Source organism: Lepisosteus oculatus, chromosome 14 (assembly GCF_040954835.1).
Source record: "Lepisosteus oculatus isolate fLepOcu1 chromosome 14, fLepOcu1.hap2, whole genome shotgun sequence".
Taxonomy (NCBI): domain Eukaryota; kingdom Metazoa; phylum Chordata; class Actinopteri; order Semionotiformes; family Lepisosteidae; genus Lepisosteus; species Lepisosteus oculatus.
The window spans coordinates 46140325-46156464 of NC_090709.1; the positions used below are offsets into that span (position 1 = coordinate 46140325).

Sequence of the window (16140 nt, forward strand, 5' to 3'; positions counted from 1 at the left end):
GGAGTAAGTGACTCATATCTCACCTTGATCAACCAATCAGGGACTGGTAGGGCCGAGAAAACCCACGTGGGTCTCTGATGCCCATGAAACTTTCATCCAATAAACGAGCTGAAGTTCCTCCAGGTAAAAACAGGCAACACAGAGTTCTAAGACTATTCTAAAGGGAATTCAAAGGAGAATTCCAGGGCTGTGAGACAATTCCAGGGCGGGACGGCCCAGGAGCAGAAGGCTCCCAAGGGCAGAACATTCTCGCAGCGCGCCTCCTGACCATCCTGAGACTCAGCCTGGACAACCACGTAACGGCCAGTGTGTCCGAGTGCAGGACTTTCCTTTGTTCTAAGAGTCAAGGGTGGAGGTTGCCACGAGTAACCAAAGGATCCACCCGAGGTTAGCACCAGCAGCAGGCCTCGTGAACAGGTCAGAACTGTGGACAGCTGAATCACTATTCAGAACTAGCTCTTCATCAGGAACGAACTGGTCCTCTTCCTGACCTGCTGGGACCCCCACAGTAACTTTTCTCCTGTGCACAAACTTCGCTAGTTAAAGCCAACACTAACTAGCCAGTCTTCAGAGAGCAGCGCAGAGCATCGCAGGATCTCCACCACGTTGCAAGCCGCAACAGCACGGCCACTGCTTGGCACCGAGCCAAAGAGAGCGGATTGGACAGCAACAGCCTGCAACTGTTTCTTTGTGCCCGCAGGAGATCTGAATCCCCAGAGATTGGATGAGTATTCAACTTCACTGCATTACTGCTCGAGAATTCAATTGTTATCCCAACCAGTTGATATCAATTTAATTCCTAAGAGTTATGTACTTGTTTTGAGTATTTAGTGTAGAAGTTGTAACCAAGTTAATTTATGAAACGGTCTAAATGAATGATATACTGCGCGTATGTCCCTCTTGGTTTGTAACACTTTGTGATTGAATATATACCTTTTGTATTCTGCTAACCCTCTCGATAAGATCTGTTATGTTTATATGCACATTTTATGTATTAATAAATGTATTCTCGTGTATTAGTACCCGTGTGTGTGCGTTGTTTGAGTTATACCGCAAGGCTGGATTCTAATGCCATGAAAATAATCATTTTGTGACTTACTGCCACAATTAAGAATTGTCCCAGTAAATGCACAACCCCTACATTACTGGTGCCTCATGAGAGGATACTACAAGTGCATGACAATGATTCAAACCACTGTGGCATCCAAGTTCAGAGAACCTTTAATTCACCTATTTTAGATTGACAAAGACAGTCCAGGACTCTGCTGGGGATAACCCCATCCCCTCGCCCTCACTGTGGGCGGTGTGCAGGTCTACAGTAGGGTCACTAGAGGGCTCTATATTCTTGACAGAGTGTGTTCTTATATCATCCTCTGTCCTGATTGTCTTTCAGCTCACAGAGACACTGTCATCTGGCAGCCTGGAATCTGTCTGTCTCTCCCTCTGTTCACTGGAGAGAGAGTGGAGGTGCTGTTTGATCCTGCAGGAGGTGGAAGCTGGACCTCAGTGTGTTCTGTCCAGAGCAGCACAGCCAGCTGTGTCCCCCAGTACAGAGACAGAGTGTCAGTCCGGGACGGCTCTCTGATACTGCGCTCCCTCACTCCAGCTGATCAGGGCAACTACACAGTGAGGGACCTTCAACACCATCAGCACTGTGACCCTCACTGTGGGAGGTGAGAATCTCAAGTAATCGACCCTGGATGACAGAATCTATATGTTGTTGATCCATGATGCAGAAATGAAATGCATATAAGACTTAGGTTTTTCTTTGCTATAGGTGTTTCAGAACTTCAGTTCTATATAAGGTCTGATAAATCAGGCTTGTGTCTGAAGAGAGATCCAACTTAGTCTTATTGATATGGGGTACTGCAGTACGATTGTATATTAGGGTGCTAAGTGGGATTATGTTTTGGTGTGCCGAAGATGATTGTTTTGGGGTACTGGGGAAGTGTTATGTTTTGGGGTGCTGCACTGTTATCTGTAACCCAGGGTCAGGAGGGTGTCAGGATATTCTCCTTGCTGTGAGAGATCAGATCAGTCATCGCAAACTCGTGAGTGTTTTTCTGCTCCTCATCCCTTGTGCTTTTACACTGTAGAAAACTGGAGTGTGAATGAGGAAGGAGTCTCTTCCAGTCCAGCTGGACAAGGGTTGACTTCTTACAGGTTCAAGACTAGTTTAACTGTCTCATACTGCCATGACACCTGTGTGAATCTCTCTCATTAACGGGTTGTTCACTCCCTCAGTACTGAGGATTAAATACTTCAATAGCTGTTGAGTAAATGTGACTCTGTCTTCATAACTCTCAGATGAAGAACTTGGCAAGATGAAACAACAGGACCAGCGTATATCACGCAGAAGGAGAGCTGTCGGTGACAAGTGTTCCCCTGTAAACGATGAGACTGGACAGAGGGTGCAGGAAAACTCCCCAAATTCTCCACAGGCTTGTGTTGTTGTGGACTTTGACATCTTGTTCTCAGTGTGAGGTTTTTAACCCCAGGACATTCTCGAGCGTAGAAGAGTTTTTACTGTTCTTTGTCCTGTGCAGAGAGATCACAGGTGTGTCTGCTGGTCAGTATCTCTATCAGTAGAGACTCCTCATGTCTTCTTGAAGGTATGATGAGCTCTGTTTTGTCTCCTCTGTGTTTCCTACATCAGACCCTCCTCATCACTGGTCTCCTGTCGGAGTGATCACTGGTGTCACTGGTGCTGCTGGAGTCATCCTGGTGATCCTGGGAGTGCGGGTCTGGTTGAGGAGATCAAGGACGACGATCAAGAATGACTATGAGCTGACAAGGAGAGATGATGCCCAGAATGACAGCAGCTCAGCGATCAGTCCTCTAGCAGATCAACATGTGGAACCTGGGAGTCAGAATGGAGTCAGTCCTCAGGTCCCTGGTGTCCAGGTGACTGTGGAGACAGAATACGGACACAATGGACACAGACTGCAGGGGTGATGGAGAGAGTCAGTGCAGTATGTTGGGGGTCACTGGGGAGCTGAGGGAAGGTACAGACAGATGGATTGGGGACTCTGTCCACTGCAGGGTCTGCACTGGGTTCAGAGGTTATGGGGAGAGGAGTCTCATTGCTGTGAGCTGTAAGTGACTCTCTCCTGTAGTGTTCTTACAGACTGACATCAGCCTACAAACGCCTTATTTTTTCAGCCAAATATATAAGCTGCTTTTTTTCTTACTTTTTTTGCACTGTCAAACTTTATCCTGTTGTGATGGAATCCAAAAAGAATTAAATTTTAGATTATGTATTATCCTGAAAGAGAAGCAGTGATTGTATTGTGGTCTTCCTGACTAGGAAGTTGTCGATGAAGTGAATCAGGCTCTAATCTGTGAAGTTTTGGAAGGACTGGATCTTCAGGACAGGATGAAGTCTTCTTGTGACAATTGTTTTTTTTTTTATCACATTTTGATTTTACTACTGGGTACACTGTAGATCTGGGTTGTGATGGTGGTCATATTAATGGTCATGTTGCATTTTAGTACAAGTGTAGCCATTTAACTTAATAGAACAATAAGGCTGTGTTGGGAACTGACAATAGCAGTCTTTCAAGACCTTGCCTAGAGGCTCTAGAAAGCTCAGGCTGGCCCTGCAAGTAATTACATTTTTCAAAAGGGAGAACAGTTTACAAAACTCTAAACATGGTGAAACTGATCACTATCTCGGCAGCATTAAAAAAGACACCGGTCTTCAGACTAGCAGGTCTGTCAACGATTTGTTACATTGTGATTACGGAGATATATTGCATTCTGTCATATGTGTCTCTTTTTGTGTTTTTGGTGTTTAAATAAAAACGTATTAAAAAAAATTCATATTAAATGGCTCCTCTATTAACGAGTGTCCGTATTGCATCTGGAAGTGGGTTTTTTTTAGCAATGAGAAATAACTGGGAAAACTAGTGCTACCGGTCTTCTTAATTTGTTCATCTGGCGCGCACTGGTGGGGCCCTGTTATGAACTGCACTTGGAGGAGGACTAATTAACGTTTTAGATCACTTGAACTCCTTGAAAGTGTAAAATAAAAAAGCTTGATTTCGTTTAGAGAATTGAGTCCGATCCAGACGAGGGATTTACGCGTGTCCTGCCGTTCGTAAGCCGTCCTTGCTCACGGGCGTTAGATCCGCGTAAAGGAGTGAAATTAGCGTTCCAATCGCTCGGGGTGAGAAACGTCAAGGTGGGTCCCTCCTCTGGGATGGACAGGGCGGTAGGGCGGGTGGACCATGGGGGAAATATAGTGTGCTTAGCAGGTTAGGAGGGTAAATAAAATCCATTCACCTGCTGGCATTGTACGCGCACAACTGTTAACTCGTCAGAGGGTTAAATGTCTCCTTGCTGCGCCTGTAAACGGCAGCGATTGAACAGGGCGCCGCCTGGTGGGATTTTTTTGAAAATGCAGCCATTTTGACTTGAAAGTGTGAGCATGGGATGAAGCTCGTACGAATTAAACTTGACTCCTGGATCATGTTATTTTGGGCCTGTTGCTTCAGCGGTGAATGTGAAATTGCCACCGAGTAGGGAAATGATTTTAAAAAAACGCCTTCATGTTGCATAATTTACTACAAGGGTGAGTTTATGGGAAGGTGGCGTGCCTTTTCAATTTGACTAGCCTTTTTGTTTCGCTGATTATTGCTAAAGACCCTACAAGAGACGCCAGGACAACACCAACCGTGGTCTGCAATCTGTAATGTCTCCAGTCGCGTCGGGAAAATATAATCGGCTCTTTCCTGGAGGAAGACGGAAAACCTCCAGGACCGTCGCTTCTACAACAAATCCGGGTTTTCCCGTTTACCTCGTTAAGCAGGATCGGACACTAGATCTCCCTACAGCCGGGATCTGTCCGCGGGGTGCGGTGGGGTCTAAAACTAGACGCGGTGCTTTTCAGAAGCATCTCATCCGAGTGGCCCCGTCATTATCGATAACCGAAAAAACAAAATCAGAATTAGTTCCCGGCAGTCTATGTTTGGGCTGCTATCCTTTTTTTTTCAGAGCGTGTGCTTCTGTTATTTTAATAATATGCCCCCAAAAACTTACTGTAAATGAAGTGCATTTTGAATTCATGATAATAATTCCTCACTCTTCTATAGGTCTCTGCTGTAAGTGGTGCTGGAGCACAGAACCGACAGGTGGCGCTCTTGCCTATACAATGGGATTTCCAGAGAGGCAACGCTAACTTACCATTCTGTTATGTTTCTGCAACCAATAGCGGCCTGAGTGACCAATTATATTCAGATTTGCACCAGGGCAATTTACTTTTGTAAAGAAAAGTAAGCTGCCTGTTTTTAAGAATGACAGTGATAGTAACCTGCCTACAATTAGCTTATTAAAAGTCATCAGTCAGCCCTGGAGATGACAAGCAGGTGTTGTTTGTGTGTGTGTGTGGGGGGGGGTTGGGAAATCTGTGTTAATACGGGGGCATCATTCTCAGTTCCTGGTGTGTCTTCCTGGTTTTGTCCCAGTTGAGCTCTCGGTCACACAGCTGGTCTAATTATTTAATTAACTGTTTAATTATAATGTAAAATGGGCTTAAAGGCCCCTTTTTCAGTAGTTGTGCCCCTCAGGAAAGTGACTGTAGGGGTATCGAAGTCTGTCTGATTAAATAATTAGTTGAATTGTGTAACTGACTCCAGCCAGTTAGTGAGTCTAAGACCCCCTCCCCCATGTTAAAGGAAATCTCACCATTAAAAATGGACCCAGGCTGGGATCTGTTCTGCATCTCTTTCTCAAGCCAGTTTTATACCAGTGCTACCCAATGGTGAAGTCATTCCAATCACAGGAAACGCATACACCAGGGCCAGTTTGCCCAGAAGCCATTTACCCCCATCTGCATGTCTTTCGACTGTGGGAGGAAAGCAGAGCACCCAGAAGAAGCCGACACAAACTCAAGGAGAACATGCAAACTCCACACAGACAGCACGCCCAGTCCTGAATTGAATCCAGGAGGGCCCCAGCCCCCCCCCCCCCTCCGGGGTCTTATTTAAATTACGACAGAACTGAGTTTAGAAACGCCCACACCTCACAGCGGGTCAGCTGCGGCATCAGAGAGCAGCGGTGAAGTCTCTTGGCCAGTGACCGGACGTGAAGTCCCGCCGGAGTCCAGCGCCTCGTCAGTCTGGCTCAACAGCGGCTGAGATGAACGGGCTACACGGTACAGTTCATCTGCTCTTCTTCATCTGTGAGTACGCCTTCGTGTGTCGAATACACGCATTTCAGTCTCACCTTAGCGGAGGGGCGCCGTTAAACGTTTCCTTGCCTGACAAAGTGTAACTTTACAAAGCGGAGTTGACGCCCGTTTCCGCCGTCAACTAGAGAGGCCGGTATCGGGACTCGAAAGCTTTAAAATCTCGACATTTCTTCTCGTGGCGCTCATGTCCCGGCTACCGACCCAGGGAGCAGGCATTTCTCAAACAAAATACTGAAATTAGATCTTAAACTGACACTGAGGTGACTGCACAATAAACAGCTCTTAAAACGCGCAAAACCGATGAAAGGGTTTGCAGCGGTTACGAACATTAAAGACGGTTTGGGATTTTTTTTTCTTTTAAGAAGAGCACAGTGATCGTCTTGTATACTCGCTGTCCTCTGCCATTTTTTCAGATTCTTATAATCAAAGAGCATTAACGGGTGGAACGACCACTTTTTAAAACGGTGCTCTTGATTTGTAATGATCCCTCTGTTGCACTTTAGCGAAGAGGCCACATTAGTTGATAGAAGATCTTGGCCGATATCGATCTGCAGGTAGTTCGCGGTGAAAATGATTGGCAGTGACTCAACTGAAAGAATTATTGATTAATTGACTCACTTGTTTATTGAACTCGTATCCACAAGCGATGAGGGCTACTAAACGGTCAAGGTAAATCACTTCATTCAGAGTTGTTTTGCTGAAGTTCTGTACACGTAACGTGATAGCTTGTGCAATCCTACACAAGAGGCGCTTTCTCTGCAGAGGATAGATTTCTCTCCGCGTCTCTCCAGGTACCGCTGTGCGGGAGGCAGCCGGTACCGGCGCCGCGGTGAGACCCGTCGGAGTCGGGGACACGGTGGTCCTGCCCTGCGACCTGCAGCTCGGCTACGAGGTGATGTGGTTCGTCCAGCGTGACGAGACACTGTTTCTGGGGCTCCTGGCCAGTAAGAGCCAGGCGGAGACGGTCAACTTCAACTACGCGTCCGACTCCCGCTTCTCTCCGGCGCTGAACCCGTCCACCGGCTCCATCGACCTGAGGATCCGGAACGTGTCGCGAACAGACCTGGGGCTCTTCTACTGCGCGGGGAAAGCGCAGGGCCGGGTTGCTGTCGGAACCGGCACCAGGCTCGTCTGTGCGGGTGAGGACGGAGCCTTTTTCTAGATGCTGTCGGGTGTCAGATAGCGAAATAATAAGAGATAGTGGGTGTCGGCCGGCGGAGCTCTTTCTCTCCAGCTACAGGAAAGAACTTTTCTCAAACACCTGCGGTTTCTGTCTTTAATGACACACGACGACCTGCGGAGTTTCAGGGAGCTGAAAGCGTCCAAAACACGCCATAGTGTTTCTAATTAGCACCCGATTGGTAATCTACATAATGAACAGGACCAATCCGAGAAGAGTGTCAATAACAATGACAGTAAAATATTTCGTACAATATCCCAAAGCGCTGAACAATATGATGGACAATTAAAATAGAAAAGTACAAACTAGGGCTCATTTCTCAGACTGCTCTGTCTCAAGCTGGGCGGGTATTGATTTAATGAATTAAAACAAATTCTCCTTTTGAGCAGCTAAAACTGTGAAACTCCCCGTGCTTATTTGCGGAGATCAAGAGGCCCATTTCTCCTGTGTTTCCATCAAAACCTGAACACTAGTGGAAGCGAATCTGTTTTCCTCTCCTCTGTGTCCGTACTGTACTGCTCACTGTAACAGCATCTGGATAGATCTCTGGTGACAGAAGATCCAACGATCGATTGTTTCCTTTCTTAAAGACGGCAACTGAGATGTGGGGAAGCCTGTTTTGTTTCAAAGTTATCCCATTTCGGAGCAACCCGTTCTCCAAGTCTCCTTCTGCCTGTGTGGTGGTAACCGCACTTGTGTTTTCACCAGGTGGACAGTGTGAGGATGACCATCGGCAGGCGCGGTCTCCCTTTGAGCTGGAGAAGTCGTGCTTCATCATTCTGCTGCTGGTGCCTCCTCTCTCTGTCCTGATAACGTCCGGCTGCGTCTTCGGCCTCTTCCACCGGACAGGACAGTTCACGAGCCTGGGAGGTAGTGTCCCCTACTGTCAGAGCACTGCAGTGAGCTTTCTTCTGTATGGGTTAAAGACATGTCTCTCGGACTGTGGTGAGCTCTCTCCTGTACGGGGTTAAAGACGAACTTGCGTGGTTATTATCTGCACTTACCTGCTGTAGACCTCAGTTATAGATTGCATGTTACCCTGGACAAGTGTTTGGTAAGCACATTGACTATATATATTGATATATCATTACAAAACATAGCAGTGGTATCAGTGATTTGTCTCCAGTGACACTTGATACTTGAATGTCTGTATGAAACCCACATCAGAGATCAGTACAGTGAAAGTCCTGCACAGTAATTACCTCCTCCCGTCTCTTATAGGAGTACCATCATAGTCAGAATACAGTCTGATCAGATATGTTTCTGCTCCTTCTGAACAGGTGCAGGAACGTGCATCAGCCCAGAAAAGAGAGAGAGCTGCAGGAGGAATGTACAGGTATTTGGCATCATTCCAATGACTAACCACGCAGATAATACTCGTTACCTGTCCTCTAATCAGGACAGGAGTCGCTTCTTTACACAAAGGGTGGTGGGGGTGTGGAACAAGCTGCCCAGCCATGTTGTTGAAGCCAATACTCTGACTACTTCTTTTTTTAAAATGTTTATTTGAAAATGAAAGAATTTTACAAATACAAAGTAAAACAATTTACAGCTTTCATCTTTCATTTTTTGATTATATTGTTTTTTATATAATGAACTATTTACATTATGCCAGCATAGGAGGGAGGTTACAACTAGAAATACAATCAGCAAAAACACAACAAATAACCCACATTCTAGACAAAACAGTTTCATCCTCATTTACAGAACAGAATCAGGTCTTAGCTGGGCCACAAACCCAATCCAGTCTTGCCAGCATTTGCTAATGCTCTCTGCTTGTAACCTAAGAGAAAACGTAATCTTTTCCATTATATACATCTTTAACAACATTGATCTACTGTTCCGGTGTTGGAGGTCCTTAATAGACCATATTCCCATGATCGTTTTCTTGCTAGGAACTAAAAGAATTGTTGAACTAAAAGGCACTTGTTTATACAAAGAGTGGTGGGGGTGTGGAACAAGCTGCCCAGCCATGTGACTTCTCTCAACACACAGCTGGATGAGATCCATTAGGCATTGACTACCAAACAGACTGGAAGGGCTTTTGTATCTGTTCTTGTTTTCTTGTGCTTTAAGAAAAAAAAGTATCCAGACTGTTGCTCAGAAGTACAACTGGACCCTAAGTTAATCTTTACTCTGTTTTCAGGAAGTGGACCACTGTGAGACTTCAGACTTCATCGCTGTCCCGGGACGCATCAGGACAAGACAGTTACAGTAAAGTGTGTCCGTGTCCTGAACTCAGCTCTGTAACTCCTGGACCAGTCTGTGTTCTCCTGACTCAAGACGAGGGTCTGGTTGTTACTCCCATGACCCTCGTCCTGGCTTCTGCACCATGTTTTCAAAATGCCTCCTGGAAAGACTCTGGAATTCTCCCTTCTGGGAAAGAGACCGGAGACCGGAGACACACTGGATCCCAGACAGGCCAGAGAGACAATGAGCATCAACAAGGTCGAGTGGTGTGATACTGGACTATGTCTGTGCCACGTGTTTAATCTAGACTCCTAGCTCTACAGCTCACGTCACACAGCTGGCAAGAGCTGCAGGACTTTACAACTGCAGATGACCTGGATTGGTGAAAGTATTACTGGAAAAGGTAAAAATACCAAAGAAAAATGGAGTTAAACTCTTTGAATCGGACCTTATTTGGAAGTATTTCTGCAGATAGCTCTTTTATATTTTGGTTAAATATTGCTGAGTGCACACATGGTATTGATAAAATATGCTTAACCAATCTAAGATTTTGCACAAGCAGCAGGTAAGGTGGACAAATTTAGGAACTGTGCCTATCGCTGTACTCGTGCACAACACTTGCAATTAAAAGGCAGAACTATCACATAGTTACATTTTTTTTTTTTAGAATTATTAAATTAAAATAAGAATTTGCCAAGAGTTGCTTTTGTATTATGTTAATACACATATAACTATTAAACAGAACATGTTTGCTTAAACTTGTAGACTTTGCAGTGTGTGGCCGTGAAGCAGTGAGGGGAGGCCGTGTGAGAAAGACACCATCTTGGCTCCAAGCACTCCCCCTTTAGTGTGGCCTTGAGCCAAGATGGCTCCCAGCTAAGTGGAGCTGGAGACTCGGCCGGTGTGAATTAGTAATTAGCACTTGGGGAGAGGGAGTACAACTCCATGTGAGGGAACACAGCTGTCTACACTACAGTTGTGAAGTGATGGGTTGCAGGCTGTGTTTAGACTACAGCAGGTGCTGCTTTACACAAAGTGTGGTGGGAGTGTGGAACAAGCTGGCCAGCCTTGTTGCTGAAACTGATAACCTGACTTCTGTCAAGACACAGCTGGATGTCAACAGAACTGGAGGACTTTCATTCCTGTCATCAAACAAAACCCTGATGAAGGTTTATTCCTGTGCTGAAAAGAGAAGAAAAACAACTTTTCAGCTGTGGAGCCTTCTTCAGATGCCAAGGCTCCACAGCCGAAACGTTGTTTTTCCTCTTTTTTCTGGAGCACAGGAATAAAGCTTTACTTGTTCCTTTGCAACCTACGCATGCTGACGCAGCTACCCCACCTGAACTAAATGATGTGAAGTGTTTAATGTTTCTAATGAATAGTCACCTGCAGAATCACTAACTGAAAGAGCAGTTTCTAATGGGTGACAGCAAACTGAGCTGTTCATCTGGTCCCTCTGAAGTAGGAGGAAGTGCTTGTGGCTGAGAGAGTACAGACCCCCAGACTCAGGGTCCTGCAGTAGCTCAGGGGTGTGAACTATGAGCACAGAGAGAGGAGCTGTGCAGTTTGGCTGCTCTCGGAGGTGTCTGTGCTCAGGCAGGGCTCACACTGACCGCAGGGAAACTGTAGGCGTTCGAGCTCAGAGCAGAGCGAAGCACAAACCAGGACAACAAGCTTACTAGACTCTGGCCGACGGCACACAGGAAAGACAGAGCCTCATCTGTGCCTCTCACTGACACTGGCTTCAGTTAAAAATAAACCAGTTAACTCCTTCTCAAAGGGCTTAATGACCTGACGGAGGGATTTATTTGCTTTTTAAAATGTTTTTCCTAAAAGTGTATTTAGATATGACCCTAAGGGTGTTTTTGGTAAAAGGAACAACAATAAAAAGTAAGCTATATCTATTATGTGTACATGTACTGTATCTGTTAAACATCGTCAAGCTCTTCTGAACCCATTTTAAACTCGGTAACTTTGACCTTGGAGGTTATTGGTGAGCAAATGTTGATGGTTTGGACACCAACTTCCTGTTATTAATGAAAATAAATACCCAACAAAGTTTTCTTGATCTAAGAGATTAACAACAAACCGGACTCGGAGGTAATACAGCTGTAATACAGTAGCAGATCTGCCGATAGTCTTCAGCTCCTGCCCTTCAACATCCATCCTGGAAGAGTATGTCAACGCACCGCGACCGTCTGCTGCAGTTTTATCAAGAGCCCAGCCTGAAGTGCATGTTTTATAGGACCAAAACTAAGGTCCAATAGAAGTTACGATCAACAGGACTAAAAATCATTAAAAAAAAAAACCACAAGGCGATTCTACCTTTAAGTCTCTCTTTATTGCCTTGGGGGGAGGTGGATTGGAGAAATCTTCCAATTACGAAGCAAATGTAACCCACTTCCACACTTCCTATTCCAGGGCCGTGGGCAGAAACGTGCTCGCCAATCGGACACGGACTCGCTTTGAGCTTTCCCCTGGAATGGCGGCGTACTGGTTGGCCCGCACGGAGTTTCATGGTTTATGACCGTCAATCAGAATCCAACGGGTAGGTTTTTAGGATGCGGAAGGTCCTCTTACTGGGCTGCAGAGCGCCTCTCTGTTGCAGGAACTGGGGGACGATGTCGCACAGAGCGACAGACCTCACATTCTGCCGGGAACAAGCTGCACGACCAGTCGTGGTCTGTTTGGGAATACTACAGCCTATAATAACTCGTTTGTTTTTTACCACGACGGGCTCCAATTCGCGTTTCGCTGGGCGGTATCCGTATGACCTCTCCTTCATACATTTAAAACGGACAGAACGCGAAGATCTCCATTATATAACGTAAAATCTCCAAACGCGTTGAGCGAGGTCCGTCTCCTCAGGTCGTGTGTTTCCGCGCTGTTTCTGTTCAAACACACAGCTCTGCTAGATGAAGCGGAGCTCAGTTCAGACAGGACGTGTGACCTTGCTCTTGCTGTCAATAACAGTCCGGCCCTAAGGGAGCTCCGGTTCTGTAGGTTTATGGTTTTTTTTTAATCACAATTAAATCGCACGTTTTGGAAAACAATTGGTGGGGAAATACGTTATTTAATAGCGATATCCCTAAAGAAACAGTAAAAAGACAAGTTCAATGCTCGAGATATGAATTGTACTTTGAAAACAAGGGTATTTAAAGTCAACCTTAAGGTACGCAGCCTTGATGTACAAAACCCGTATAATCACCGGGCGAGAGAATAATCCAAATCACACCAACAAAAGCCTATCGCTCCTCAGCGAGTTACTGATTAGATTTCTCCACGGAATTTTTAATCTGCATGTGCACTTAGGTGTTGTTTTTAGCTGGATCCCAGGAACGCTTGGGTGAGCGGAAAATGCAGGAAAGTCCGCGTGAGGTGCTCCACAGGTGTCAAAACCACGCGGCCCTGACCTCTGGTTTCAACACGGCTATGAGCTCGGAGGCAACAGGGCGGCGCGCTTATTTATAGACGCAGGCGAGGGAGGAGAGGTGGCTGTGAACCTGCAGGCAGCCCAGTGGTCAAGATCTGCACCTGCTTCAGTTTGCTCACGGTGAATCCCTAAAGCAGCTCGAAGTGGTCCCTGCGGTTTAGATCCGGGCGAAATCACGTCCGGTCTGTCAGGCCGACAGACGACTTGATCAAAGGGATCAAACAGGTGAAGCCGAAACCGAAGACACAAGTGGAACAAGGAACATTTAATACTGCAAGATCATTTAATATGGAGGACAGGAGGCTCTTCTTTACCCAGAGGGTGGTGGGGCTGGGGAAAAAGCCGCTCAGCCGTGTTGTTATCCCACCTGATGGGAGTTCAGTTCTGTTTCTGAAGACATCCTTATTTGATTCTGTTGTTTTTTTAAAAGAAAAAAAACCTTATAGTCCTTATCGGGCGTGATTGCTTTCATAAAAAACATATTTTTACCGTGACCTGTAAGCCGGTCGAAATGACAAACAAAAAAAGAAAAAAAACGATACTGGTGGATATAAAAACAGGTTTCTCGGAGCATATTTTACAGAATGACATCCACGTATACACACACCTTGTCTCTACACAAAGTACCGTTTGAAAGTGAGAGAACCAGACACTGCCTTTTTGTGCCTTTTTTCTCGAATCTACAATTCCGCTACACCAGATAATTGCGGCTTGACTAACAAAACTATTGTTTTTTAAAACTCTCAGCTTTGTTCCACACCCCCACCACCCTTTGTGTAAAGAAGAGCTTCTTGTTTTTCCAACAGCAAACACAGAATCAGCAGGACAGGCAAAAACCTGCACACCGATTTTATTCCTTATATATCACTTTGTTTTCTGCCATCAAGGTTCCCAACACTGCTAAGAGATCACTTTCGTGCAAAACTAAACGCAGTTATAATGGAAATTCTTGCCCTGTAGCTGTGACAATACTTGTTTGTCTAGTCTTAGCAGCATGTATCAGACAGAAAGCTGTCCTGACTGGAGGAGCTCACCTAGCTGTGTCTAGAGAGAAGCCAGGGTATCGGTTTCAACAACAGGGCTGGGGCTGGGCAGCTTGTTCCCTCCTTCCACCCCTCTCTGTGTACAGTAGAGCCTCCTGTCCTAACTGGAGGAGCTCACCCAGCTGTGTCTGGAGAGAAGCCAGGGTATCGACTTTAACAACAGGGCTGGGCAGCTTGTTCCATACTCCCACCGCTCTCTGTGTAGAGTAGAGCCTCCTGTCCTGACTGGAGGAGCTCACCCAGCTGTGTCTGGAGAGAAGCCAGGGTATCGACTTCAACAACAGGGCTGGGGAGCCTGTTCCAGATTCAAGCTGTGACCTCCTGGTGCCTTGCAGAAACAAAAAAATCAAAAAGGAAAGACTTTCCACAGGAGAAGCCTCCGAAAACACAGCTGAACCTGTTTTACATGATCGCTTGGTATCAAATGAAACTGAAACACACCTTTTTTTGAATTCACTGCTCACTGGGCTTGCAGAAACTTCCCCATTTGCACTTCCCCAGTTGTTTCCGGTGTCAGGATGCGGTTTTGAAGTCAATTTTCCACTGCCTGACATCTAAATACAGCAGCTGCTGCTCAGAGTGAAAGAGACCTCAGAGTGCGCCTCTCCCCAGCTCTCCTGTGAACATCAGCAGTAGTTTTGGTAGTTTTTTTTCCGAAGCCACAGAGCCACCGCTCTGCCCTAAAAATTCTCAGGTTTCGCTAAGAAATCCAATCAACCTTTGCGGAGACCATGTTTATATCACAGAAAAAAAAATCTGTCCCTGGGTGGGCTCAAACTACTAACCTTTCAGTTAAAAGCCAAATGCGCTAACCAATTGCACCACAGAGACTGACTAATGAGGAAAGGGGAGCCCTTCCTATCTCTCACTGGAATTCTGTAAAACCAGTCAATCACCCTAAAGGCATTCTAACCTTCCAAAGTGTTGTTGTTCTGTACAGCGCTTTAAAGGTGCTATATAAGATCACGTTTATTGTTATAACTTGGAAGGCTGGAGCACCTGGAGAAAATGCAGGGAGAACACAGAATGTTCTCCACCCTCTTGCTGGTCCTTGAACCAGGGGAGGCGTGAGGCCACAGCTCGAACCGCCACAGACCTGCGCTGCCCGCAACGCACAGCTACATCAGGGTAGGCGGACAGAACCAAGATGGCCTTAAAGCTTTAACGAGCAGGTCATGTCCTCCTGTCTCACAAACCTCAGGTAACCCCGACTCACGGGGCCTACAGCCGCATGTTTCCAGCACCCTAACCTTGCACCCTAACCTCTGTGAGAGCAAGAACTCCAACGCTGATGCAATTAAACAATATTTCTGCAACCAAAAATGGAGACACCGGGCCCCTTCACTCAGACAGACAAACTGGAGCCCCTGTCTTTTCCTAGGCGCAGCGCGGTCAGCGTTAGGCAGCTTGGGTTTCAACCAGAACTAGGAGGCGTGGATGGACATCACCTCTGTGACAGCTCCCCTGCACTGGCTGCCCTGCGGCTTTCAGAACAAGACTGAAAACCCTACTGCTCTCCTTTCAGCATGACTCCTGTTGAGACTCTGGGCGGCTGTTTGAGTGACTGCTGTCTTCAGACTCTGGCTTGCGTTCACTTTCAGGGAGACTGCCACAAACACTGGGAGACGCCAAGAGACACTGGAAGACCCCGAGAGACACTGATAGACACTAGGAGATGTTGAGAGACAAAGAGATACCCTGGGAGACGCCGAGAGACACTGGGAGACCCCAAGAAACACTGGTAGACGCTGAGAGACACTGAGATACCCTGGGAGATGCCGAGAGACACTGAGATACCCTGGGAGATGCCGAGAGACACTTGGAGATGCTGGGAGACACTGAGATATGCTCGGAGACGCCGAGAGATGCTGGGAGATGCCGAGAGACCCCGAGAGACACTGAGATACCCTGGGAGACCCTGAGAGACACTGCGAGATGCTGAGAGACACTGAGACACCCTGAGAGACACTGAGATACCCTGGGAGACACTGGGAGACCCCAAGAGACCGTGGGAGACTGAGAGATGCAGAGAGATGCTGGGAAATGCTGAGACACTCCAGGACACTCTGAGAGACACTGTTATACTCTGGTGGACTCTGAGATA

The 16140-nt window shown here is 46.5% G+C and overlaps 1 protein-coding gene across 3 annotated transcripts; it reads left to right on the forward strand.

Annotated features, from left to right (window-relative positions):
• The first annotated feature begins 6027 nt into the window (after positions 1-6027).
• Positions 6028-11465, forward strand: LOC107076236 (uncharacterized). Of its 3 annotated transcripts, none has more exons than XM_015339765.2 (5): positions 6028-6181; positions 6982-7329; positions 8079-8240; positions 8651-8706; positions 9517-11465. In XM_015339765.2, the coding sequence occupies exons 1-5, from the start codon at positions 6139-6141 to the stop codon at positions 9586-9588; spliced, it is 681 nt and encodes a 226-aa protein (XP_015195251.2). In that variant the 5' UTR covers positions 6028-6138; the 3' UTR covers positions 9589-11465. The 3 variants fall into 3 exon arrangements, with proteins under 3 accessions (XP_015195251.2, XP_069054773.1, XP_069054774.1); XM_069198672.1 differs by having other exon boundaries at positions 6028-6154; XM_069198673.1 differs by lacking the exon at positions 9517-11465 and adding an exon at positions 9078-9177.
• Positions 11466-16140: the final 4675 nt, after the last annotated feature.